Source organism: Aquarana catesbeiana, linkage group LG13 (genome assembly GCF_042186555.1).
Source record: "Aquarana catesbeiana isolate 2022-GZ linkage group LG13, ASM4218655v1, whole genome shotgun sequence".
Lineage (NCBI taxonomy): Eukaryota > Metazoa > Chordata > Amphibia > Anura > Ranidae > Aquarana > Aquarana catesbeiana.
Genome location: NC_133336.1, coordinates 127038230 through 127065386, shown reverse-complemented (window position 1 = coordinate 127065386; position 27157 = coordinate 127038230). Strand labels below are relative to the sequence as shown.

General features: G+C 46.8%; 1 protein-coding gene across 1 annotated transcript in view; it reads right to left on the bottom strand.

The window, feature by feature from the left end:
* Positions 1-25057, bottom strand: part of IVD (isovaleryl-CoA dehydrogenase) — a 95334-nt gene extending 70277 nt beyond the window's left edge. Inside the window, exon 1 of the mRNA XM_073609970.1 lies at positions 24857-25057. Within this exon, the coding sequence (XP_073466071.1) occupies positions 24857-24994 (138 nt within the window). The 5' untranslated portion in view covers positions 24995-25057. The remainder of the gene's footprint in view (positions 1-24856) is intronic.
* Between the last annotated feature and the right edge of the window lie 2100 nt (positions 25058-27157).

The window sequence follows — 27157 nt, the reverse complement described above, 5'->3', positions numbered from 1 at the left end:
CTGGGTTAGTAACCACCAACTGAGGCTTTGGGACACCCTTTGGGACAGCCGCATTGGCAAGTCTAAAGCTTGAATTGTTTTGTTCCAAGCAGACAGGATACTGTTTTGCAACAGTCTCAAATGGAACTGGGCATAGAGAACCACTTCAAATGAAGCCACCATCTTTCCTAACAACCTCATGCAAAGGCGAATGGAGGGATCTCCTTTCAACCTGACCATCTGCACCAGCTCTGTTATGGAGTTGATCTTTGCCTGAGGCAAGAACACCTTTTTCTGAGCTGTGTCTATGATCAGACCCAAGTACTCCAGCCTTTTTAGCAGTTTTAAGGAAGACTTCTCTAGGCTGAGAATCCAACCTAGACTTTCCAGGTAACTGGTTGTAATGCGCACGCTTTGCTCCAAACGAGCCACCGATTGATCTATTAGCAATAGATCGTCTAGGTACGCCAAGACTTATGCCCCGTGCCCTTAACCTGGCTAGAGGTGGGGCAAGAACGTTTGTAAACACCCGGGGTGCTAGAGCTAGCCTGAAGGGCAAGGCTACAAACCGAAAACGATGCTGTTCTATCTTGAACCGCAGAAACCTTTGGTGAGCGGGAAATATAGGGACATGCAGATAAGCATCCCTGATGTCGATAGACACCAGAAGTTCTCCTCCTTGTAGGATAGAAACCACTGACCTGATCGACTCCATGCGAAAGGAGTGGATCTTCAGGAACCGATTTTGATTCTTTAGATCTAGAATGGGTCTTACATCTCCATTCGGTTTTGGTACCGTAAAGAAGTTTGAATAAAACCCCAAACTTTGCTCCTCTGTGGGGATTTGTATGATCACCCCTTGAACCAGTAATCGGTCCAGTGCCGAAACAGAAATTGCCTTTTCCCTGGATCTTTGGGAATGTTTGACCTCAGAAAATGAGACAGTGGAAAGTCCCAAAATTCTCGTTTGTATCCTAGAGACAACGTAGAGATGATCCATCTGTCCTGAATTTCCTCTTGCCAGACTTCTGAGTATTGCAGGAGTCTTCCCCCGCCCCTTCATAATGAGACTTTAGAATTCTGTTTTGCAGGTTTCCGCCCCCAGGACTTGTTTTGTGCCTGGGCCTGACCCAGAGGCCGTCGCCCCTGCCTAGAGGCGGATGCCCCTGGCGCAGGAGAAAGAGTCCGCTTGAATGAAGGGCGTTTATTCCTTCTCTTAACTGGCAAAAGAGTACTTTTCCCACTTTAAATCGTTTGGATGTATTTGTCCAAATCATCCCAAAATAGCCGATCCCCATGAAAGGGAAAACTAGTCAGGAGCTTTTTTTGCATTGTGCTTCGGCTGACCAATTTTTTAACCACAGGATTCTACGCATGTGTACTAGCACAAGGCAGGCAGCCTGGTGAATAGAATCTTTAATGGCGTCTATGGCAAAACATAATGCTCTTGGTAGTTTGGCCAAATCCCGGGCTTGCTGTACAGGAACCTCTTTAAGGGCTAAACTGGTCCTTTAGGGATTGACAGATGCCTACTGCAGCGACTGCAGGCTGTGTAATGCCACCTGCTAAAGAAAAAGAGGATCTTAACAGGAATTCCAACCTTTTATCTGTTGGATCCTTAAGCATTTGAGCACTGTCTACTGGACAAGTTAGGCTTTTATGCACACTGGAAATCGCAGCGTCAACTGCTGGTACATTCCATTTTTTTGGTGACTTTCACCTCCATGGGATATCTCTTTGGAGGGAGAAAATGCTTAACTGGGTGATCCCATTCAGCATAAATAAGCTGTTCTATTAATGCATGGACAGGAAATGCATGCAAAGGCTGTGAAGGTTTTAAGGAACCCAAGGAAGAAACCAAACTTTCAGCTGACTCCATTAGGGGTAGCTTGAAAGTGGAATGAACCGTTTCCGTAAGGGACTGAACCAGCAATTTCTCAGATTGCGAAGCTGAAAAAGGTTTATCCACCGTTGTTTCCTCTGCAGAGGAGTAATCGGTTTGTCTTTCCTCCTGATCGCCTGAGGGTAACACCTCATTCTCTACCCACTGTCCCCTTGGCAAAGGGTCTAATGTGGGGGAGGGGGATCGAACATGCTTCCTACAGGGGCGGATTCAGAGTCTAGTCTCGGGAGGGGCACTGGCAGAAAAAAAAAAGGTGTTGCTTACAGGGCCAGATTAAGAGCAACATGGGCCTGGTGCTAAGGATTTTGGTGGGCCTTTTTATGGAAATAAATAAAATGAAAATACAAACAATTTTTTGTTAAATTTAAATTAAAGAGAGAGAGGGGTGTGAGACAGTGGTTGGGGGGGGGGGGGTGATAGCGAGATGGTTGGGTTGAAAGAGAGGGGATGAGAGGGAGGGGGAAAGAGAGAGAAAGGGGGTGAATAAGAGAGAGTGGGGGTGAGAGAGAGGGGACGAGAGAGAGGGGGTGAGAAAAAGGGGAACAGAAAGAGGGTGAAAGAGAGAGAGAGAGAGAGAGGGTGGTAGGGGGTGAAGGGGGTGAGAGAGAGAACAGGGCGAAAGAGAGGGGGATGAGAGAGAGAGAGGGTGAAAGAGAGAGGGGGGTGGGAGTGAGTGGGTGAGTCTGTGGGAGGCACAGCATAGTACATAACACGGGGGGGGGGGGGGGGGGAAATAGCACAGTACATTACATGGTTGGCACAACACATTACATGGTGGATACATGGATACAGCACATTTAAATGGTGGGCAAAGCACAGTACACGGTTGGCACTGCCCAATACAGCACATTACAAGGTAGGCATAGTTCATTATATGGTGGGCACAGCACATGACATGGTTGGTACTACACAGCACATTGCATGGTGGGCACAACACAGCACATGCACACGGTGGGCACAGGACCTTATATGATGGGCACAGCAATGCACATGACATGGTGGGCACAGCACATTACATGGGGGCACTGCAAGGCACAGCACAACATAGTGGGCACTGCAATGCACAGCACATGACATAGTGGGCACTGCACATGACATGGTGGGCACTGCAATGCACAGCACATGACATAGTGGGCACAGCACATTACTTGGTTGCACTGCAATGCACATGACATGACATGGTGGGCACAGCACATTACATGGGGGCACTGCAAGGCACAGCACAACATAGTGGGCACTGCAATGCACAGCACATGACATGGTGGGCACTGGGCACAAGAGAGCACATTACATGGGGGGAAGCTGACAGTCTGTCCCCTAGCACAATAATTACACAACACCTCCCTAACAAATGTACTAACCTTATCATAACAGCATGTAAGATGTCCTTCCTCCCGGGCTCCTGCTGGTTAGGGGAACATCAGCACCCCTCCCCCAGACAGCTCCCAGACACTGAGGATCTGTGTCAGTGTAACAGATGCTGTGATAGGAGTCAGGCATCGGTAGGCATGCTGTTTGTATATGTTAAGTGAAAAGTGGCATGCATAGTGCATACAATCCTCTCACCTCTCTACAGCCAAGGAAGTTCCCCTCCCTCACTCACTCATCACGCCACGCTGGAGCTGTCCCTGGAGAAGATAGAGGGAGGAGGTGGGTGGAGCCAACATTCACACACTAGGCGTGGAGGAGGAAGAAGTTAAATCCTCCTCCGCTCGCTCCACTCTGAAAGCTGGGACTTCCCTCTCCTCCTCCTTGGCTCTGACATGACATCACTGGTTGCTACACACCAGGCGGGCAGGCGTTAGCAACCAGTGAGAGTCCAGGCCAGAAGCGTGGCCGTTCAACAACACCGGCGCTGCTGCTGATTCTAAACAGTGAGAGAGACACTCGGCAGTCAGTAATATTTATCGGGGGGAGCAATTGCCCCAGTTGCCCCCCCCCCCCGGTATCCGCCCCTGGCTTCCGATCCTTTTGGATGGAGGATGCGATTAATGCCGCTAATCTTCCCTCTAGGCCCAGCAGGGTGGAGGAAAACCAATTTGTTCCAATGACTCACCCTGGCTTGCCATATCTGGCATTTCAGGTGAGGATGACAGTGTGGAGGCAAGACTGCAGTTCCTAGCACCTGGGGTGAAATCTTTGGTACCTTTTTGGTCTTTGTGGTGTGGTGAGAGAGAGATTTAATTATCCACTAAACTTTGAAATTTTCTTTTCAGGTTTTGTGAAGAGGGATAGTATGTCTAATACAGATTAATGTATTGAAAATGTAAGGCGGAGATACCAACTTTTGTAAAAATGTAATAATTAACAAGGCTGTTTAACCCGAATAACCTATACCAATAAAAAAAAGAATATACAAAAAAGATAACATGATGGGGAGTTTATTGACTGTAGAAAAAAAGTCTGAAGCCAAAGACAGCAGCTGTGAAAATGTCCAGTGCACATGAGGCCTAACAAGGACTTTAGCCAACCTTGCTTTAAAGCGGAGTTCCACACAAAAATGGAACTTCCGCTTTTCGGAACCCTCCCCCCCTCTGGTGTCACATTTGGCACCTTTCAGGAGGGAGGGGGGTGCAGATACCTGTCTAAGACAGGTATTTGCACTCACTTCTGGCATAGACTCCCATGGGAGTCTATGCCTCTTCCCGTCCCGACCGCGCTGTCTGCTGGGAACACACAGCTCCCAGGAGAGAGCGGGGACCACTAGGGACGCGCAGCGCGATTCGCGCATGCGCAGTAGGGAACCGGGAAGTGAAGCCGCAACGCTTCACTTCCTGATTCCCTCACCTAGGATGGCGGCGGCAGGTGCCGAGAACCGAGCGGGTTCTCGGCGTCCCCTGCCGACATCGCTGGACCCTGGGACAGGTGAGTGGGCATGTATTAAAAGTCAGCAGCTGCAGTATTTGTAGCTGCTGGCTTTTAATATTTTTTTTTTTTTGGCGGTGTGGGTGAACCCCCGCTTTAAATCCTTGCCTTTTTCTACAATGTTGATATGGAGAAAAGCTGCACTTGATGATAAGAGTGTCCAGTGCAAGATTTTGCCACCACAGGACAGATTTCCTGCACTGCATCCGATGACCCACTGGATAGATTTTCTTAACTTCTTGTCCTGATGACCGCACAGGACAACTTTCCTGCACTCCTTGTCCTGACGACCACAGAGAACAGATTTCCTGCATGCCTGGTCTTGATGACCCCACAGGACAGATTTTTGCAATTCTTGTCCCAGTTGTCCTAAAAGACAGATTTCTTCTACTTCTTGTCCCAGTGACCCCACAGGACAGATTTTCTCTACTTCTTGTCTAGATAACCACCACAGCATGAACTTCCAACTTTTTGTCAGGATGACCCCGCAGGATTGAATTTCCACCACTTCTTGTTCATGACCACAGTTAGGGAAGATAATCTCATCAAACAGGGAACATAAAAGCAATAAATAATATAATGGGAAGCTTGTGGTGTGCAGTGCAATCAGCGAAGCATTTTCAGTACAAGAAAGGAGACTGTAGAACTGCGCACGATTGAAGGTAGGGCTGGAATTCAGCTTTAATATGCCCAATTCCTATAAGCCCACTGCAGCAAACTCATCCACTTCATTGCCTCCTGTACCTTAAAACGTAAAACCCTCATAACCCTTCTACTCCTCACTCAACTTTTATAAGCCAACGACCCACAACATATGTCTTCTCCTTCGCAGGAAGCATCTTTCAGAGTTCAACCACCTCTAATGACATAAGGAGTAGTAATCGATTCTTCTGTTCAAAGTGCATTTTCCATAAAAATAGGTCTATTTTGACACTTTTCTTACAGACTCCTAGCTGTGTTAGCCAGTCAGAGAGTGGGGAGTGCACAGCATATCAATCGTTCAGCACAGAGGAGCTGTAAGTTTGACTTTGACCCTGGGGAGTAATTGCAATAAAGTTGGTGTCTGAAAATGGCTATCAACCCTACCAGTAGCCAAGGCTTAGTTGAACCTGGAACCTCTGCTGCCCTTGTTCCTACACCTCTGTAGGATAATAGTTTTTTTTTTTTTAATCATTCTGTAGTTTCTGTATAAATGTATTGCTCTAAGGCAGGAACTGTATAGTTCTTGAATAAAAAAAAAGCCAGCGAGTTTTTAAGCCTTAGGGCTCTTTCTTTTGATGATCCGCCCCGTGAACACCCGCTTGCTCAGCGGGGATCGCTCCGCCGATCCCCGCTGAGCAGGAAGATGACAGGTCCATCGCTGCACACCGTTTGCCTCCGTTACACTTTTCGGATCGGAGCGGGTCGGATGTCAGCGGACATGTCACCGCTGACATCCGACGCTCCATAGGGATACATGTATGTCCATTTTTCATCCGAAAACGGAAGGATGAAAAACGGACATACGGATCCCTCGTGTGAAAGAGGCCTTAAAATTTTTATCTACAGTTGCAATCTGAAACCAGTGCAAACTGACCAAAGAAAAAGATGAAGAAACAGCTGTTTGTCGATCTGGATGGACGTTTTTTTTTTTCAACTGGATTAACTATGTAGCTGGAAGTCCGATTTAGAAACTCTCAGGAATAGGAGAATAAATGCTTTACTGAATAATACCAAACAAAATAAGAAACATAAAACACAATCCAAAAACTTGTTATGCCCCATAGTATGCTTTTTCTACATGGTGAAATGTTCTGGTAATAGACTTCTGTGTGAACATGGCCGAGAACATCCTTGAAGGACTTAATCACAATGGTAGCTCTTAAAGGTTGGAGATCACGCTAGACTCACTCACTCAGTTGAGGATCTGTGAGTGGGTGATGGTGGGGGGTGGGTTGGGAGAGTTTGTTCCCAATAATTCTGGCCCAACTTAACGGAAGGGAAGCGGTGGGACCTTTTTGAGGGCTTGGGCTGCTACCTCTGGGTATGGCCACAAGGCCGTTTCCACGCATACTTGTAGGGGTAGGTAACTATATCCAATTAGAAGCAAAATAAAGGTGAATATGTAGTCAATTTATTGAAAGTAGCAAAAACTGATCAAGCCAACACGTTTCGGGGGAACAAAGTCTCCCCCCTTTGCTGCCACCACCAAATGAACCAGCAACTGTCCAGCCCTAAAGAAGGGGGAGTCATGGAGACGCTATCCAATATCATGGCTTGGACGTATAGCCTCGATCAAAATGACCATACTACCTAAAATACTGTATTGCTTCATGACCCTCCCAGTGCCCATCCCACCAGCACAGCTTAGGAAACTCCAGACAGATCTTTTAAATTTTGCATGGAACTAAAAGCAGCACCGCCTAGCTTGCTCGATACATTATGCCTCCCGGAACGAGGGGGGTTTAGCGTTCCCAAACCTCATCCGCTACTACCATGCTGCCCAGTTGAGAGCAATCGCATCCTGGGTCACTCTTCCGGCCTACAATCGATGGACCCAAATAGACAAAATTATGGATAGCCCCCATCCACTCGAACAATTTATTGTGGAACGCAAACGCTGATCTCCCTTCCACATCCCTATGACACACTATGAGCTTACCGTGCTCCATATGGAAACAACTGAATCGTAGCAACCCCCTCCAATCCGAGGCCTCCTTAGTCACAGCCTCTCTCTATAACCCTAAGTTACCCGATAGCCTAACCCACCAAATGATCTCACCCTGGTTACAGAAGAATCTCTTCCACTACGGACATCTAGTGAACCCGGTAATTAGGGTATTACTACCCTTCGACGAACTTAGAACCAAACACAACCTCCCCCACACTGCTTTCTTGGGGTACCTCCAGATACGGGACTACACTCTTACCATCGCCCTGACCCTACAGTTCTCCACACTCTCCCCATTTGAAAGAGTGGTCCTATCTGGCCCTTCACAGAGGACTGATCTCGGATATATATATAAAAGTCTAAACTCAAATGGGAAGAAAATCTTGGAGAAGAACTGTTTTCTGAACAATGGAGAACTGTATGGTCTTGTGCAGCTAAAAGCTCTATATGTACACTTTACAAAGAAAACACCTACAAGGTGCTCCCGGGCTGGTACCTAACACCATCTCGCTTATGCACCATATACCCTTCGGCCTCGGATTGCCGTTGGAGATGCCATCGAGACCGTGGCACGCTATTCCATATTTACTGGAACTGCCCAGCTCTTCAGCCCTACCGGCGTTCAGTACAGAGCCTTCTCCTGCAGTTGTCTGAGGTAGAGATCCCCCTCTCCCCTAAGCTGTTTCTACTCGGCCTTCTCCCTCCTAAACTTCCCGGACCAACAAAAAAAACTCACCACACACATACTCACAGCGGCAAGGTGCTAAGTGGTGTTGCACTGGAAAAACTGACACCCCCAACATTTTCGGACTTCTATGCCAGAATTAAAGATGTAGAACTCATGGAGTCTATGTTGGCCTGCATAGATCGTATGGCTAGACATACGGCAGTATGGGGGGCTTGGTACCTCTGGGTGGAACCCCCTTAGTGGATGGGACAATCCCGCCATGTGGACCGAGTCTGCGCAGGACCCTCGAGTGCCAAGTCTAGCTGGTTGGAAAAACTCTACTATACACTTATCCTCCTCCCTCTCCCCCCCCCCCCCCCCTTTCTTTCCTTTGGTTTCTTTTTGGGAAAACGCAGACCGAGCAAAAATAGGATAATTTTCACCCTGATAGTATGTATAACTGTCGATTGAGACCCGCCTATAGGCGTTACTACTGTGTTATGTTTACACTCTTCCTGAACCATACTCAACCTCTTTCTACTAAGCGACTATGCCTTATGCTTGATAACTGCGGGATGCATCCACACCATCTACAGAAGTCTGTCGATCCATCATTACTTTCCATTTCCCTTATTGTTTTATTTCATCACTCCTTCTTGTACCTGTGCCTTATATTTTTTGTATTGAAACGTTCAAAATTTAATAAAAAAAAAAAAAAAAAAAAGAAGGAAGAAAGAAGGGGGAATCTTTCTTCCCCCGAAACTGTTGGCTTGATCAGTTTTTGCTACTTTCAATACATCGACTACATATGCACCTCCATTTTGCCTCTAGGTGGATACCGGGTGCTCCGTTTACCTACCCCTACTAATCACAAGGGGACAGCTATAGGAAAACACTCCAGTAGGGGACCAGCCTAGACCAGCCTTTGGTAGAATTTTAGGGTTCCTTCAAAAGGTTACTAGGGGTTCCTAGAACTATGATGAACTAATCTTTCACATACACTAACCACCAATACAACGGAGTAATTTTCAACAGATCACCAATGTAATGGGTTATATCTACACTAAGCATACAGTGGGGCAAAAAAGTATTTAGTCTGCCACCAACTGTGCAAGTTCTCCCACTTAAAAAGATGAGACAGGCCTGTAATTGTCATCATAGGTATACCTCAACTATGGAAACAAATCCAGACAGACAATCACATTGTCTGATTTTTGAAAGAATTTATTTGCAAATTATGGTGGAAAATAAGTATTTGGTCACCTACAAACAAGCAAGATTTCTGGCTCTCACAGACCTGTATCTTCTTCTTTAAGAGGCTCCTCTGTCCTCCACTCATTACCTGTATTAATGGCACCTGTTTGAACTTGTTATCAGTATAAAAGACACCTGTCCACAACCTCAAACAGTCACACTCCAAACTTCACTATGGTGAAGACCAAAGAGCTTTCAAAGGACACCAGAAACAAAATTGTGGACCTGCACCAGGCTGGGAAGACTGAATCTGCAATAGGTAAGCAGCTTGGTGTGAAGAAATCAACTGTGGGAGCAATAATTAGAAAATGGAAGACATACAAGACCACTGATAATCTCCCTCGATCTGGGGCTCCATGCAAGTTCTCACCCTGTGGGGTCAAAATGATCACAAGAACGGTGAGCAAAAATAAAAAAAAAGTATAATCACTTTTAGCAGCGGCGATCACCCAAGAGTTTTTTAAAGGTTCCTCCAGGGTTAAAAAATTATTAAAGTGATTTTACACCCTCTGGACTTTCAGCAGCTAATTTAATCACTTACTGAGTATGCACCATCTTTATCTTTTATCACTAGTCTATGTTCCAGTTAAGCTAGTGCACAGTCACGGCCCCAGGTTTCCTGTTTCATGGTGCCTACATTTTCTTGCAGCATCCTATGGCGCTACTCTTGCATGCAGGGACTAGGGTTGTGTTTTCCTGCGATGTGTGCATTCCTCCTCTTCTGCCCATTCTTCAACCTAACAGACTGATTCCAGATCGCACTGTTTATCGTTAACTCAGTTTCAAAGGTTATCTCATTTTAAGGAGATATACACATTCTAAATGGGTCCAGAACCTTTGGGTTTTTTTTTTTTGATATACCAAACCCATAGCTTCCAACTTTCTGACAGGAAAGGGACATCTTTTAGACCTCATTCACATGATTAGGGCTGGTCTGCGCATTCTAGTGGCAAGAATCAGTGGATTCTTGGAGCCAGAATCACCTTTATGTTTAGCTGCAGCCACTCTGCCCGTGTGAATAACAAGTTAACAGCAGCTGTGGCTGTCCGTGGGTAAGGCCGGGTTCACACTGGTACGACAAACGCTCCAACATTGGGAGCTCATGTCGCATGACGTGTGAAAATCAATATTTCCCCATGGGAGCCGTCTTAACTGGTCCGACACAAGTAGGTCCAACTTTGAAAATACTCCCTGCACTACTTTGATCCTACTTCAGCCCACTGAATATCACTGAAGTCAGATCAAAGTTGGATCGCAGGTCTTAACTGACCCGACTTTGGCATGCGACTTGTGCTCTGAGGATCCTGAAGGGGAACTCCACGCCAAATTTAAAAAAACAAAAAATCAACAGCATGGGTTCCCCTCCAATATCATACCAGGCCCTTCGGTCTGGTATGGATTTTCAGGGGAACCCCCCACGCCGAAAAAACGGTGTTGGGGTCCCCCCAAAATCCATACCAGACACTTATCCGAGCACACAGCCCGGCAGATCAGAAAAGGGGGTGGGGACGAGTGAGCACCCCCCCTCCTGAACCGTACCAGGATGCATGCTCTCAACATGGGGGGGGGGTGTGCTTTGGGGCAGGCGGGGCCCTGCGCCCCCTACCCCAAAGCACCTTGTCCCCAGGTTGATGAGGACAAGGCCCTCTCCCCGACAACCCTGGCTGTTAGTTGTCGGGGTCTGCGGGTAGGGGCTTATCTGTATCTGGAAGCCCTGTTTAACAAGGGGGCCCCCAGATTCCGGCCCCCACCCTATGTGAATGAGTATGGGGTACATTGAACCCCTACCCATTTACCCCAAAAAAAAAAAAAAAAAAAAACACACATTACACAGGTTTTTAAAGTAATTTATTAAGGCAGCTCTGTTGTCTCTTCCAATTTCTTCTCCCCTCTCCGGCTCTTCTGCCTCCTCCACTAATGTCTTCTGCCTCCGCCGGTTCTTCTCCGCTGATGTCTTCCATCCCCCTCCGTTCTTCCCCCTCTGTCCACTGTCTTCTCCGCTATCGTCTCACTCTTTTGCTGGGTCTTCTCTGCTGTCTTCTCCCTTTGTTGTTCTTCTGATGTTGTCTCAACACTCTCTCCAGCTCTAATGCTGGGTGCGTGGTGTGCCACTACTTATATTAGGCATGTGGCGGGGTCACCGGAGACCCGCCCTTATGACGTCACCACTCATCATGCCCCATGCGGTGACGTCATAAGGGGCAGGGGCCACCGGATGATGTTAAGGGAACCCCCCACGCCGAAAAAACGGCATGGGAGTCGTCCCGTCCCCCCCCCCCCCCGCCAAAATCCATACCAGACCCTTATCCAAGCATACAGCCTGGCAGGTCAGGAAAGAGGGTGGGGATGAGCAAATGCCCCCTTCCTGAACTGTACCAGGTTGCATGCCCTCAACATGGGGGGTGGGTGAGCTCTGTGCCCCCCCACCCCAAAGCACCTTGTCCCCATGTTGATGAGGACAACGGCCTCTTCCCTGGCCTATGGTTAGCAGGCGGGGGCTTATCAGAATCTGGAAGCTCCCTTTGACAAGGGGGCGCCCAAATGCCGGCCACCCACCCTATGTGAATGAGTGTGGGATACATTGTACCCCTACCCATTCACCTGAAAAAGTGTCAAAAATAAAATGCAGCATACAGGGTGTTAAAGTAATTTATTAAGGCAGCTCTGGCCTCTCTCCCGACTTCTCCCCCGCTGATGTCTTCTAGCCCTCTCCAGTTCTTCTCCGCTATCTTCTCGCTCTAATGCCCAGCGCGCGGTGTGCCACTCATATTGGCATGGGGCGGGGGCCACCGGATGATGTTACACGGTGACCCCGCCCCATGCCAATATAAGTAGTGGCACACCGCGTGCTGGGCATTAGAGCGAGAAGATAGCGGAGAAGACCCAGACAGCAGGAGAAGAACTGGAGGGGGCTAGAAGACATCAGCGGAGAAGACCCGGAGAGGGGAGAAGCCGGAAGAGACGCCAGAGCTGCCTTAATAAATTACTTTAACACCCTGTATGCTGCGTTTTATTTTTGACACTTTTTCAGGTGAATGGGTAGGGGTACAATGTATCCCACACTCATTCACATAGGGTGGGTGGCCAGCATTTGGGGGCCCCCTTGTCAAAGGGGGCTTCCAGATTCTGATAAGTCCCCGCCCGCTAACCAAGGGCCAGGGAAGAGGCCATTGTCCTCATCAACATGGGGACAAGGTGCTTTGGGGTGGGGGGGCACAGAGCTCACCCCTTGCCCCAAAGCATGTTGAGGGCATGCAACCTGGTACAGTTCAGGTGGGGGGCATTTGCTCGTCCCCACCCTCTTTCCTGACCTGCCAGGCTGTGTGCTTGGATAAGGGTCTGGTATGGATTTGGAGGGGGGGGGAACGGGACGACTCCCATGCCGTTTTTTCGGCGTGGGGGGTTCCCTTAAAATTCATACCAGACCGAAGGGCCTGGTATGCTCTTGGAGGGGGAACCAATGCTTTTTTTCCCCTTTTTTTTTAATTTGGCATGGAGTTCCCCCTAAAGATTCATAAACACAGTGCCTGGTATCGTCAGGGATCAAAGTCGGATCCCTGTTCATTGAAGTCGGATGCATGTCGGACTTCAAGTCGCAGGGCAAAGTCTGATCCAAAGTGGTACGACTGTCGTGTCATACCAGTGTGAACCTGGCCAAAACATGCTGTTTTTAGAGACAGATGATTGCCATTGAATGCAGAAAGATACATCCAGGCTTAGACATTTGTCCCTAACTGCAGGTAACCCCTACAAGTGTGGACACATGCAAATAGAGGCAGCTCCTCTCAACCTCAAGTAGCCGCCATTGTTCGCATACACCCATGATCCCAGCTGCAAGAATCTGCTGATTTTAGCTTAGAATACTGTGTATGCCCCTAGTTACCCCTGTGAAGGAGGCCTTATCACAAAGTATGTGGTCAAACACACACTCCTCGACACCCCCAGTTAAAGCGGAAGTAAACCTATCCATAAAACAGTTTCATTTCCGGCACATGCAGGAAATGTTACACTCCGATTGGTTGTGCTCTCAACCAAACTGAGAAACCATCCAATGGCTGGTGTCATCACTGATCACATGTGCAGCATCATAACAGTTGTAGATTAAACAGAGGCAAAGATGGCAGCTTCCTTGGCTGAAAACGATAGGGGGGTTTACTTACACTTTAAGTGGACCATGAAGAATTAATATGACAAAAAAATGACTGATTAAGCCACAAGTGTTTATAAAGTGGAACTCCGGGGAATAATTAAACTACCCTTTAAAAGAGCAGTAAAGAATTTTTTTTCCTGTTCATACTTACCTAGGTGGATGCAGCATGGATCCGATGCTGCATCTGTCCCCCGGTGCCTCTGCACTGAGAAGCGAGCAATCGGAAACTACCAATTACTCAGTTTTCACAGCTTCATGAGCAGAGAACTGTAGACTGTCAGTCACAGCTCTCTGCTCTTCTCCCTCCTCCCTCATTGGAGCGCTGAGCTGTTAAGGGGGCAGAGCGGTCATCTCAGGCTCTCAGCAGATTGCTGAGAGGCTGAGCCGGTTGTCAGTCCAGGCACGTCGAAGATCCTGGCTCTGTGGTCCGGATGACGCGGTGCCTGGTCTGACATTGGTGACGTCAACAGAGAGGGTTCTTGAGTCCCCTCTCTACTGAAAATGGGTCACAGGAGTGTAAAACGAATTGCACTCCTGTGATCCATAGGAGAAGTACAGCGAAATGAGCTTCAGCTGGACTTCTCCTTTAAAGCACTGCAAGAGGTAAATTATCATTTTTATCTAGGGTTCCCTTAATTGCAGTTTTACCATCCCATTACCCCTTCAGCATGCTCACTTACAATAAGGGACTGCTGGACCTGCATTATACGTGACAAGGTCATGAGTGTCACTGCAGAAAGGAGCACCAAAAGGGAAGTGGCCCGAGTACCAGGAGCATGTTTTAGGAGTACCGGACTGTGGCCAACGGGAGTAGAAACGCTGCATAGAAAATAGAGAAATAGTTTCTCGTCTACGGTGTCAGTGGAAGAAATAGTTTCTCGTCACCGGTGTCAGGGGGAGAAATGGGGTCCCGTCACCGGTTTTAGGGGGAGGAATGGTTTCCTATCATTGGTGTCCATTAGAGGATTAGTGCACCAAACGCCAGATAAAGGCAAGCAAAGGGCCACAGTTTGAAGAACATTGGTGTAGAGCAAGAGGAAAGGAGGTGATACAACACCTCGCCACCTGTCAAATGCGCACAGATTTCAGATCAGAGAGCAACGCTATAGTAAACTAGCCCTTAAAACAACGCTACACAAAGGGCTTGTTTATACTTGCAATGCTCTTTAAAAAGACAGTGTGCGGCGGATCGCTGTTCAGAGCGGTGCAGGGGCAGCTAATATGCATTCAAAAAGCAATACTGCTCCCTCCCGAATGCTCCTTTTTTTGATAGCTGAATATGGTTTGGCTTGTGGTTGCTGTGCAGCCATATTTAAGTACACCCATGTTTGCCATGCTTAAAGTAAAGCATGTATGTAACCCCGTCCGGGCAACTTAAGATGGATGGCAAAAATACAGCTGTAACCCCAAAAGCACAAGTGTACACTATGCCAAAACCAAGCTTTTGGCCCTTGCAATGTGGGGGCCGGGGGAGGGTTTGCCGCGGAGGTGTTACTGTACATCCCCGTGCAGGCAGTCCCATTGATGTAAATTAGGACACAATGGCTGGACACACACAGTCACTGCCCCCAACTTGACAGTCACGTGAGTGTAAGGCCCCGTATACAGCAGAGGGCAGGGGATCCCCGACCCCCCCCCCCCCCCCCATGTCTCCATAAAGAGGACCAGAAATCTGCTCATGCTATCACATAGGTGGCTTGTTAGCCCCCATGTTATAGCTATAGGGTTCAATAAGAAAAAAAAAAAAAACAACAACAACGTAAAAAAATTGAATTTGAATTAAATATCAAATAAAGCGCACACGCAAATGTGCACACAAGTCCCACGTATGTATTTAAACAATGATTGCAGCACATACAGGTAAAAGCCAGTAAATTAGAATATTTTGAAAAACTTGATTTATTTCAGTAATTGCATTTAAAAGGTGTAACTTGTACATTATATTTATTCATTGCACACAGACTGATGCATTCAAATGTTTATTTCATTTAATTTTGATGATTTGAAGTGGCAACAAATGAAAATCCAAAATTCCGTGTGTCACAAAATTAGAATATTACTTAAGGCTAATACAAAAAAGGGATTTTTTAGAAATGTTGGCCAACTGAAAAGTATGAAAATGAAAAATATGAGCATGTACAATACTCAATACTTGGTTGGAGCTCCTTTTGCCTCAATTACTGCATTAATGCGGCGTGGCATGGAGTCGATGAGTTTCTGGCACTGCTCAGGTGTTATGAGAGCCCAGGTTGCTCTGATAGTGGCCTTCAACTCTTCTGCGTTGTTGGGTCTGGCATTCTGCATCTTCCTTTTCACAATACCCCACAGATTTTCTATGGGGCTAAGGTCAGGGGAGTTGGCTGGCCAATTTAGAACAGAAATACCATGGTCCGTAAACCAGGCACGGGTAGATTTTGCGCTGTGTGCAGGCGCCAAGTCCTGTTGGAACCTGAAATCTCCATCTCCATAGAGCAGGTCAGCAGCAGGAAGCATGAAGTGCTCTAAAACTTGCTGGTAGACGGCTGCGTTGACCCTGGATCTCAGGAAACAGAGTGGACCGACACCAGCAGATGACATGGCACCCCAAACCATCACTGATGGTGGAAACTTTACACTAGACTTCAGGCAACGTGGATCCTGTGCCTCTCCTGTCTTCCTCCAGACTCTGGGACCTCGATTTCCAAAGGAAATGCAAAATTTGCTTTTGTCAGAAAGCATGACTTTGGACCACTCAGCAGCAGTCCAGCTCTTTTTTTCCTTAGCCCAGGTGAGACGGTTTTCGCGCTGTTTCTTGGTCAACAGTGGCTTGACACGAGGTATGCGGCAGTTGAAACCCATGTCTTTCAAGCGTCTCTTGGTGGTGGATCTTGAAGCACTGACTCCAGCAGCTGTCCACTCCTTGTGAATCTCCCCATTTTTGAATGGGTTTTTTTTCACAATCTTGACTAGGGCGCGGTGATCCCTATCGCTTGTACACTTTTTCTGACCACAGTTTTTCCTTCCCTTTGCCTCTCTATTAATGTGTTTGGACACAGAGCTCGGAGAACAGCCAGCCTCTTCAGCAATAACCTTTTGTGTCTTTCCCTCCTTGTGCAATGTGTCGATGGTCGCCTTTTGGACAGCTGTCAAATCTGAAGTCTTCCCCATATTTGTGTAGGCTTCAGAACTGGACTGAGAGACCATTTAAAGCCCTTTGCAGGTGTTTTGAGTTAATCAGCTGATTAGTTTGTAGCACCAGGTGTCTTCAAAATTTAACCCTTACACAATATTCTAATTTTGTCACACACGGAATTTTGGATTTTCATTTGTTGCCACTTCAAATCATCAAAATTAAATGAAATAAACATTTGAATGCATCAGTCTGTGTGCAATGAATAAATATAATGTACAAGTTACACCTTTTGAATGCAATTACTGAAATAAATCAAGTTTTTCAAAATATTCTAATTTACTGGCTTTTACGTGTATGTGAGGGATTGCTGTGACATCAGAGCATAGCAATATTTCTTCTTCCTGAACATTGTACTCTGGGCCGGCGCTACCGCTAAGCAAACTAGGCAGCCAGGGCTGCTGGGAGGGAGGAGGTGGGGAACATCCGTGACGCACCTTTACCTAGCTCACAACAGCAGACAGTGACAGGCAGCACAGCCCCGGTGCTGTGAATTTTAGCTGCTGCCTCCATACACTTCCATCTGCTCTCCCAACCCCTCCTCCCCTCTGTCAGATGCAGGGCAGACAATCGCCTTTCGTTTCTAAACACTCCCTTCGCTCCCTCGAGCACGCCCTATGAACAATCCCCTCCCATGGAGTACCACCTCCAGTCCAGCACAGAGGCAATCCCCGCTAAACTGGAGGCAAGTGAGATGAGGAGGAGCCCGGAAGGAGTGGAGTCAGACCAAAGGGAGGGGCTGAGACCAGGGGGCGGGGCCAGCAGGCACAGGAGCTGGAATGGCATGGATGACGATCCTCAAAAGGAAGGTAGGGCAAGGCTTAGGTGTCTCATTCTGTCTTACTGTCTGTGTTCTAATTGTAGAGCCTGCTGTATCATGGGGATGCTCTAGACGTGATCACATGAAGATTAGATGGGGACAGAGAAGGGGACATAGAGCAAGAAAAAAATAAATAAATAAATAAAAAGACAGAGGCAGTTAAATAAGCTACATGAGGACAGAGCAAAGGAGATGGGGACAAAACAGAAGACCCTGACAATAAGGCCCCTTTCACACAGGGTGGACCTTGCTCAGCAGGGATCTGTGCTAGTACATTACATAATATATAGTATCTCACAAAAGTGAATACAATACAATGTATAGGAAAAGCTTTCATGTTATAGGAGGAGTACAGTGCACTTGTAGTGCAAAGTGGATTTTCCTTTAGTAAATAACCCCCTGTATCTCACAAAAGTAAGTACACCCTTCGCATTTGTGTAAATATTTTATTCTAACTTTTCATGTGACAACACTGAAGAAATGACACTTTGCTACAATGTAAAGTAGTGAGTGTACAGCTTGTATAACAGTGTAAATTTGCTGTCCCCTCAAAATAACTCAACACACTGCCTTTAATGTCTAAACCGCTGGCAACAACAGTGTGTGGCCACCATTATTTTCCAGCACTGCCTTAACCCTCTTGAGCATGGAAGTCACCGGAGCCTCACAGGTTGCCACTGGAGTCCTCTTCCACAACTCCATGATGACATCACGGAGCTGGTGGATGTTAGAGACCTTGCACTCCTCCACCTTCCATTTGAGGATGCCCACAGCTGTTTAATAGGGTTTAGGTCTGGAGACATGCTTGGCCAGTCCATCACCTTTACCCTCAGCTTCTTTGGCAAGGCTGTGGTCATCTTGGAGGTGTGTTTGGGGTTGTTATGTTGGAATACTGCCCTGGGGCCTAGTCTCCAAAGGGAGGGGATCATGCTCTGCTTCATTATATCACAGTACATGCCGGCATTCATGGTTCCTTCAATGAACTGTAGCTCCCCAGTTCCGGAAGCATTCAAGCAGCCCAAGACCATGACACTCCCACCACCATGCTTGTATGTAGGCAAGACATACTTGTCTTTGTATTCCTCACCTGGTTGCCGCCCCACACGCTTGACACCATCTGAACCAAATAAGTTTATCTTGGTCTCATCAAACCACAGGACATGGTTCTAGAGATCCATGTCCTTAGTCTGCTTGTTTTCAGCAAACTGTTTGTGGGCTTTCTTGTGCATCATCTTTAGGAGAGGCTTCCTTCTGGGACAACAGCCATTCAGACCAATTTGATGCAGTGTGCGGGGTGTGGTCTGAGCACTGACAGGCTAACCCCCCCACATCTTCAACCTCTGCAGCAATGCTGGCAGCACTCACGTCTATTTCCCAAAGACACCCTCTGGATATGATGCTGATCACGTGCACTCAACTCCTCTGGTCAACCATGGCGAGGCCTGTTCTGCGTGGAACCTGTCCTGGTAAACTGTTGCATGGTGTTGGCCACCGTGCTGCAGCTCAGTTTCAGGGTCTTGGCAATCTTCTTATAGCCTAGGCCATCTTCATGTAGAGCAACAATTCTTTTTTTCAAATCCTCAGAGAGTTCTTTGCCATGAGGTGCCATGCTGAAATTCCAGTGACCAGTATGAGAGCGATAACACCAAATTTAACACACCTGATCCCCATTCACACCTGAGACCAACACTAACAAGTCACATGACACCAGGGAGGGAAAATGGCTAATTGGGCTCAATTTGGACATTTTCACTTAGGGGTGTACTCACTTTTGTTGCCAACGGTTTAGACATTAATGGCTGTGTGTTGAGTTATTTTGAGGGGACGGCAAATTTACACTGTTATACAAGCTGTACACTCACTAATTTACATTGTAGCAAAGTGTCATTACATGAAAAGTTAGAATAAAATATTTACACAAATGCGAAGGGCGTACTTACTTGTGAGATACAGGGGGTTATTTACTAAAGGAAAATCCACTTTGCACTACAAGTGCACTGTACTCCTCCTATTACATGAAAGCTCTTCCTATACATTGTATTGTTTTCCTATTACATGGAAGCTCTTCCTATACATTGTATTCTTTTCCTATTACATGGAAACTCTTCCTAAAAATTTTACTCTTTTCCTATTACATGGAAGCTCTTCCTATACATTATTATTATTATAATACAGGATTTATATAGCGCCGACAGTTTACGCAGCGCTTTACAACATTAGGGAAGACAGTACAAGTACAATACAATTCAATACAGGAGGAAACAGAGGGCCCTGCTCGTTAGTGCTTACAATCTAGGAGGGAGGGTCAAGTTATACAAAAGGGTAATAGCTGTGGGGGATGAGCTAATGGAGAAAATAGTGCAGTTGTTAGATGGAGGCAGGATAGGCTTCTCTAAAGAGGAAAGTTTTCAGGGATCGCCTAAAAGTGGATACATTTGGAGACAGTCTGACAGATTGGGGTAGGGAATTCCAGAGGACTGGCGAGGCTCGGGAGAAGTCCTGGAGGCGGATATGGGAGGAGGTGATGAGGGAGCTAGAGAGCAGGAGGTCTTGGGAGGAACGGAGAGGGCGATTAGGTTGGTATTTTGAGACTAGGTTAGTGATGTAGCTGAGGGCAGAGTTGTGGATGGCTTTGTAACTTGTTAGTATTTTGAATTTAATTCGTTGGGCGAGTGGTAGCCAATGGAGGGATTGGCAGAGAGGGGTAGCAGACACTGAGCGGTTTGTAAGGTGGATGAGTCTGGCAGCAGCATTCATGATGGACTGAAGGGGGGATAGTATGTTTAAAAGGTAAGCCAAAGAGGAGCGAGTTGCAGTAGTCAAGGCGAGAGATAACCAGGGAGTGAATCAGGAGCTTTGTGGTTTCATTGGTTAGAAAGGGACGTAGTTTAGAGATGTTGCGGAGGTTGAGGCAACAAGCTTTGGAAAGTGATTGGATGTGGGGCTGAAAGGAGAGTTCAGAATCCAGGATAACACCTAGCACCCTGACATGTGGGGACGGGTAGATGGTTTTGCCATTGCTCTTGACAGAGAAGTCAGGGGAAGAGGCACGTGGGGGAGGAAATATTATAAGCTCGGTTTTGGACAAGTTGAGTTTGAGGAAGTGGTGTGACATCCATACAGATATGGCGGTTAGTAAGTTAGTGATGCGTGAGGAGATTGATGGAGTGAGTTGAGGGGTGAAGAGATAGATTTGTGTGTCGTCAGCATAGAAATGATATTGAAAGCCATGAGAGGCTATCAGCTGACCCAGGGAAGAGGTGTAGATTGAAAATAAAAGGAGGTCCAAGAACAGAACCTTGGGGGACCCCGACAGAGAAGGGAAGAGGAGTGGAGGAAGTAGAATTGTAAGTGACACTGAAGGTGCGTTGGGATAGGTAGGATGAGAGCCACTGAAGAGCACAGTCACGGAGACCGAGGGAATAAAAGTTTTTTGACGAGGAGGGGGTGGTCAACCGTGTCAAAGGCAGCTGAAAGATCCAGAAGTAGGAGTACAGAATAGTGTCCGTTGTTTTTTGCAGTTAGTAGGTCATTTGTGAGTTTTAAAAGAGCAGTTTCTGTGGAGGGTTGAGGGCGAAATCCAGATTGAAGGGGATCAAGAAGGTTGTTTTTAATGAGGTGGTCACTCAGTTGGTTGTAAACCAGGCGTTCAAGGAGTTTAGAGGAAAAGGGGAGCAAGGAGATAGGGCGTAGGTTGTTAAGATTGGTAGGGTCCAAGGACGGCTTTTTGAGTATAGGGGTGACCAGTGCATGTTTTAGAGCATCGGGGAGGATGCCAGAGGTGAGGGAGAGATTGAAGATGTGGGTTAGAGAGTGTAGGATGGGGTCAGAGGGTGACCGTAGCATTAGAGAGGGAATAGGGTCCAGGGGACAGGTGGTTAGGTGCGCGACAGAAAGGAGTTTAGCAACTTCATCTGTAGTAGCAGATTTGAATAGGGGGAGTGTCAGTTGTACCTGTTGACATGGGGTCTTAGCTGGGGGAGATACCTGTAGAATGGAGATTTCATCACGGATTGTATCAATCTTGTTTTTGAAGTGATTAGCGATTTCCTGGGCAGTGAGTAAGTCAGTGGGTGGAGGCGGTGGAGGACAAAGTAGAGAGTTGAAGGTAGAGAAGAGTTTACGGGGATTGGATGAGAATGTGTTAATAAGAGTTGTAAAATAGGTTTGCTTGGCAGTGTAGAGGAAAGAATAGTATTTTTGGAGGGCAGATTTGTATTGGTTGAAGTCTTTGAGAGACTTAGTCTTGTGCCACAGACGCTCAAGAGCGCGACTACGTTTTTTGAGAATTTTAGTGTCATCTGTTTGCCAGGGTTTTAGGGGTCGAGGCCTGATTCTGCATGTAGTGAGGGGAGTGAGCTTGTCCAGGGTGGAGGACAGAGATTTATTGTAGATGGATATGGCTTGGTTGGGGCAGGACAGGGGAGAGATTTTGTCATAGAGGTGGTCAGTAGCAGAATAGAGGAGAGAGGAGTTGAAGTTGCCAAAGTTTCTATGGGTGATGGTTAGGCGATTGGAGGGAAAGGTGGTGGAAGACAGGGGGAGAGAGAAACTAATAAGGTGGTGGTCGGAGAGAGGAAAAGGATTGTTTGAGAAGTTGCATGGAGTACATAGGTAGGAGAATACAAGGTCAAGGGTGTTGCCATCAGAGTGAGTAGAAGCCTGTACCCATTGCTTCAGGTCAAAAGAAGAGGTTAGACTAAGAAGTTTAGAAATAGCAGGAGTGTTTGTATTAGCAGGGATGTTGAAACCACCGAGAAGGATTGTTGGAATATCCGAAGAGAGAAAGTAGGGTAGCCAGGCAGAAAACTCATCAAGGAAAGTCGATAATGGTCCAGGGGGCCGGTAGATCACAGCAATTCTTAGAGAAGTAGGAGAGAATAGACGTATACAGTGGGCTTCGAATGATGAGAGGGAAAAAGAGGGAGGAGGGTGAATAACCTGGAAGGTGCTCTGGGGGGATAGGAGGAATCCCACTCCACCTCCCTTGCGTCCATTAGGCCTAGGGGAGTGAGTCCAGTGAAGACCACCCTGGGAGAGGGAAGCAGCAGAAGGGGTGTCATATTCGTGGAGCCAGGTTTCGGTGAGAGCAAGTAGATTAAAGGAATTAGTGACAAAGAGGTCATGAACAGCAGTGAGTTTGTTGCAGACAGAGCGGGCGTTCCAGAGGGCGCAGGAGAGAGGGAGGCTGGTGTTGGGAAGAAGAGGAATGGAGACTAAATTGTGTAGATTGCGACTACTGCCAGAGGGTGTAGGGTGATGGTGATGGGTGTGTTGGGCACAGTTAAATAAGGGAGGCCCAGGGTTTGGGGAAATATCTCCAGCGATTAGGAGAAGCAGAAGAGTGAGGGAGGTAATATGAGAATATGATTTGTATGAGTGGACATGCTTCAGTGTCCTGGGGGGTTTGTTAGCAAGAGGGCTTAGAGTTAGAAAGAGGTGATGAGTGCAGTAATAGGGGGAGGGGAGAAGTGAGGGTGATATGTACAGATTGTGTGGTGGAGCAGAGGGATGTAGAAAAGAGAGTTTGAGGAGAGAGGCAGCAATTGTGAAAAGGAGGATAGGTAAAGAGTGCATGTTTCAGAGAAAGTGAGATAATATGAAAATGAGGTCACCTGCAGTCTGTTATAGTTAGCTTTGTGCAAATCACTGAAGTGCAACAGCAGAAGTGCCACTTATTTAAAGAACCCCACTTCTTTGGAAGAACCCCCTGTATGTGCTCCCCGTAAAGAAGGCCTTGTTTTTATACTGTGTGTTGGGTGTGGGTTGAATCTGGCAATTAATCAATTAGGAGGGCATATTAGGAACACAGCTAGCAGGGCATAACTTTCACACCACAATCAAACTGCAAGGGACTAAAAGGCCAAAATTGTAAAGATAAGGGAACCCATAATTTAGGTAAGACTTAATGGCTAAATAAACATTGAAATAATGTGAGCATGGCTACAGATGGAGTTGAGACAGCGGTGACAAACAGATTTACCAAAAATGTATATAAGCGGTCAGTCAATTTTCAGTTTGCAGGACATGGGAATATAAACGTATTCTTTTCCTATTACATGGAAGCTCTTCCTATACATTGTATTGTTTTCCTATTACATGGAAGCTCTTCCTATACATTGTATTGTTTTCCTATTACATGGAAGCTCTTCCTATACATTGTATTGTTTTCCTATTACATGGAAGCTCTTCCTATACACTGTATTCATTTCCTATTACATGGAAGCTCTTCCTATACACTGTATTCATTTCCTATTACATGGAAGCTCTTCCGATACATTGTACTATTTTCCTATAACATGGAAGCTCTTCCTATACATTGTATTGTTTTCCTATTACATGGAAGCTCTTCCTATACATTGTATTGTTTTCCTATTACATGGAAGCTCTTCCTATACATTGTATTGTTTTCCTATTACATGGAAGCTCTTCCTATACATTGTATTGTTTTCCTATTACATGGAAGCTCTTCCTATACATTGTATTCATTTCCTATTACATGGAAGCTCTTCCTATACACTGTATTCATTTCCTATTACATGGAAGCTCTTCCGATACATTGTACTATTTTCCTATAACATGGAAGCTCTTCCTATACATTGTATTGTTTTCCTATTACATGGAAGCTCTTCCTATACATTGTATTGTTTTCCTATTACATGGAAGCTCTTCCTATACATTGTATTGTTTTCCTATTACATGGAAGCTCTTCCTATACACTGTATTCATTTCCTATTACATGGAAGCTCTTCCTATACACTGTATTCATTTCCTATTACATGGAAGCTCTTCCGATACATTGTACTATTTTCCTATAACATGGAAGCTCTTCCTATACATTGTATTGTTTTCCTATTACATGGAAGCTCTTCCTATACATTGTATTGTTTTCCTATTACATGGAAGCTCTTCCTATACATTGTATTGTTTTCCTATTACATGGAAGCTCTTCCTATACATTGTATTGTTTTCCTATTACATGGAAGCTCTTCCTATACATTGTATTCATTTCCTATTACATGGAAGCTCTTCCTATACACTGTATTCATTTCCTATTACATGGAAGCTCTTCCGATACATTGTACTATTTTCCTATAACATGGAAGCTCTTCCTATACATTGTATTGTTTTCCTATTACATGGAAGCTCTTCCTATACATTGTATTGTTTTCCTATTACATGGAAGCTCCTTCTATACATTGTATTGTTTTCCTATTACATGGAAGCTCTTCCTATACATTGTATTGTTTTCCTATTACATGGAAGCTCCTTCTATACATTGTATTGTTCTCCTATTACATGGAAGCTCTTCCTATACACTGTATTGTGCTCGCTCTATCTATAGCTTTCCCAGCAGTCAGGTAACCCCGATGATGAACAATGGTTAGGGGTGCCGCACCTGCCTCTGCTCATCGCTGAGCCCGTTCACAGTGTCATCTATGGGCACGGAGGTCCCGGAACACCCCCGGCCACTGGGGGCCAGTACAGACCATCCTCGGCGACAACCAACAACCACTCTACGAAGGAGAACGGCCATGATCTTTAGGAACGTCCCGGAGCCTGCCGTCCAATGAGAACGCAGAGAGAAAGGGGTGGGGAATAACAGCCAATAGGATTATCGCAGCTGATAGATAACCCCGCCCATACCATACGTCTCCCTCTGGTCACATGAGGCGGCTCACCTTGGAGGAGAGTGGGGCACACAGATGTCATGTGATGTCTGGGTGTAGAGTTCATATCTATACCGGAGTGCGATCAGATCGGGACATTCCCTGACCTCTGCTGGGACTGCGCTCTTCATCATTGATTTGTACACACTGGGATGTGTGATACAATTGTGTACGGACATATACCTAGGGATGGAGTCCGGGGTCACATCGGTGCAGAGTTTGCACTGACCCTGGATGACCAATTTGCCGCCCGAAGCTCTTGCTGGACCCAGGGGCGGATCGGGGGGGGGGGCAACTGCTCCCCCCGAGAAATATTACTGACTGCCGAGTGTCTCTCAGCAGCAGCGCCGGTGTTGTTGAGTGAGGGAGGGGAACTCCCTTGGCTGTAGAGAGGTGAGAGGATTGTATGCACTATGCATGCCACTTTTCACTTAACATATACAAACAGCATGCCTACCGATGCCTGACTCCTATCACAGCATCTGTTACACTGACACAGATCCTCAGTGTCTGGGAGCTGTCTGGGGGAGGGGTGCTGATGTTCCCCTACCCAGCAGGAGCCCGGGAGGAAGGACATCTTACATGCTGTTATGATAAGGTTAGTACATTTGTTAGGGAGGTGTTGTGTAATTATTGTGCTAGGGGACAGACTGCCAGCTTCCCCCCATGTAATGTGCTCTCTTGTGCCCAGTGCCCACCATGTCATGTGCTGTGCATTGCAGTGCCCACTATGTTGTGCTGTGCCTTGCAGTGCCCCCATGTAATGTGCTGTGCCCACCATGTCATGTCATGTGCATTGCAGTGCCCACCATGTCATGTGCAGTGCCCACTATGTCATGTGCTGTGCATTGCAGTGCCCACCATGTCATGTGCATTGCAGTGCCCCCATGTAATGTGCTGTGCCCACCATGTCATGTCATGTGCATTGCAGTGCCCCCATGTAATGTGCTGTGCCCATCATATAAGGTCCTGTGCCCACCATGCAATGTGCTGTGTTGTGTAGTACCAACCATGTCGTCATGTGCTGTGCCCACCATATAATGAACTGTGCCTACCTTGTAATGTGCTGTATTGGGCAGTGCCAACCGTGTACTGTGCTGTGCCCACCATGTAATGTACTGTGCTTTGCCCACCATTAAATGTGCTGTATCCATGTATCCACCATGTAATGTGTTGTGCCAACCATGTAATGTACTGTGCTATTCCCCCCCCCACCCGTGTTATGTACTATGCTGTGCCTCCCACAGACTCACCCACTCACTCCCACCCCCCTCTCTCTCTCATCCCCTCTCTTTCGCCCTGTTCTGTCTCTCACCCCCTTCACCCTCTCTCTCTTTCACACTCTCTCTCGTCCCCTCTCTCTCGTCCCCTCTCTCTCGTCCCCTCTCTCTCGTCCCCTCTCTCTCGTCCCCTCTCTCTCGTCCCCTCTCTCTCGTCCCCTCTCTCTCGTCCCCTCTCTCTCGTCCCCTCTCTCTCTCTCTCTTATTCACCCCCTTTCTCTCTCTCTTATTCACCCCCTTTCTCTCTCTTTCCCCCTCCCTCTCATCCCCTCTCTTTCAACCCCCCCATCTCGCTATCACCCCCCCCCCCTCAACCACTGTCTCACACCCCTCTCTCTAATTTAAATTTAACAAAATATTTTTGTGTTTTCATTTTATTTATTTCCATAAAAAGGCCCACTAAAATCCTTAGCACCAGGCCCATGTTGCTCTTAATCTGGCCCTGTAAGCAACGCCTTTTTTTCTGCCAGTGCCCCTCCCGAGACTAGACTCTGGATCCGCCCCTGGCTGGACCTGCAGGAACTCATTCATTCATTGGTGGGATTGCTACCACTAATAAATGACCTCTTGCCAATGCCCAGCGTCATTGGCTGCTAAGATGCAGGCAGCAAGAAATCATTAGTGGTTTCTAAGATGAAAGTGGCAAGAAAGCATCACTGGTTGCTAAGACTCTAGTGGGATAAAAGCATCTTAGGTTCCTAAGATGCTAGCAGCCAGAAAGAAGCATTGATTGCTAAGACACTAGTTTCT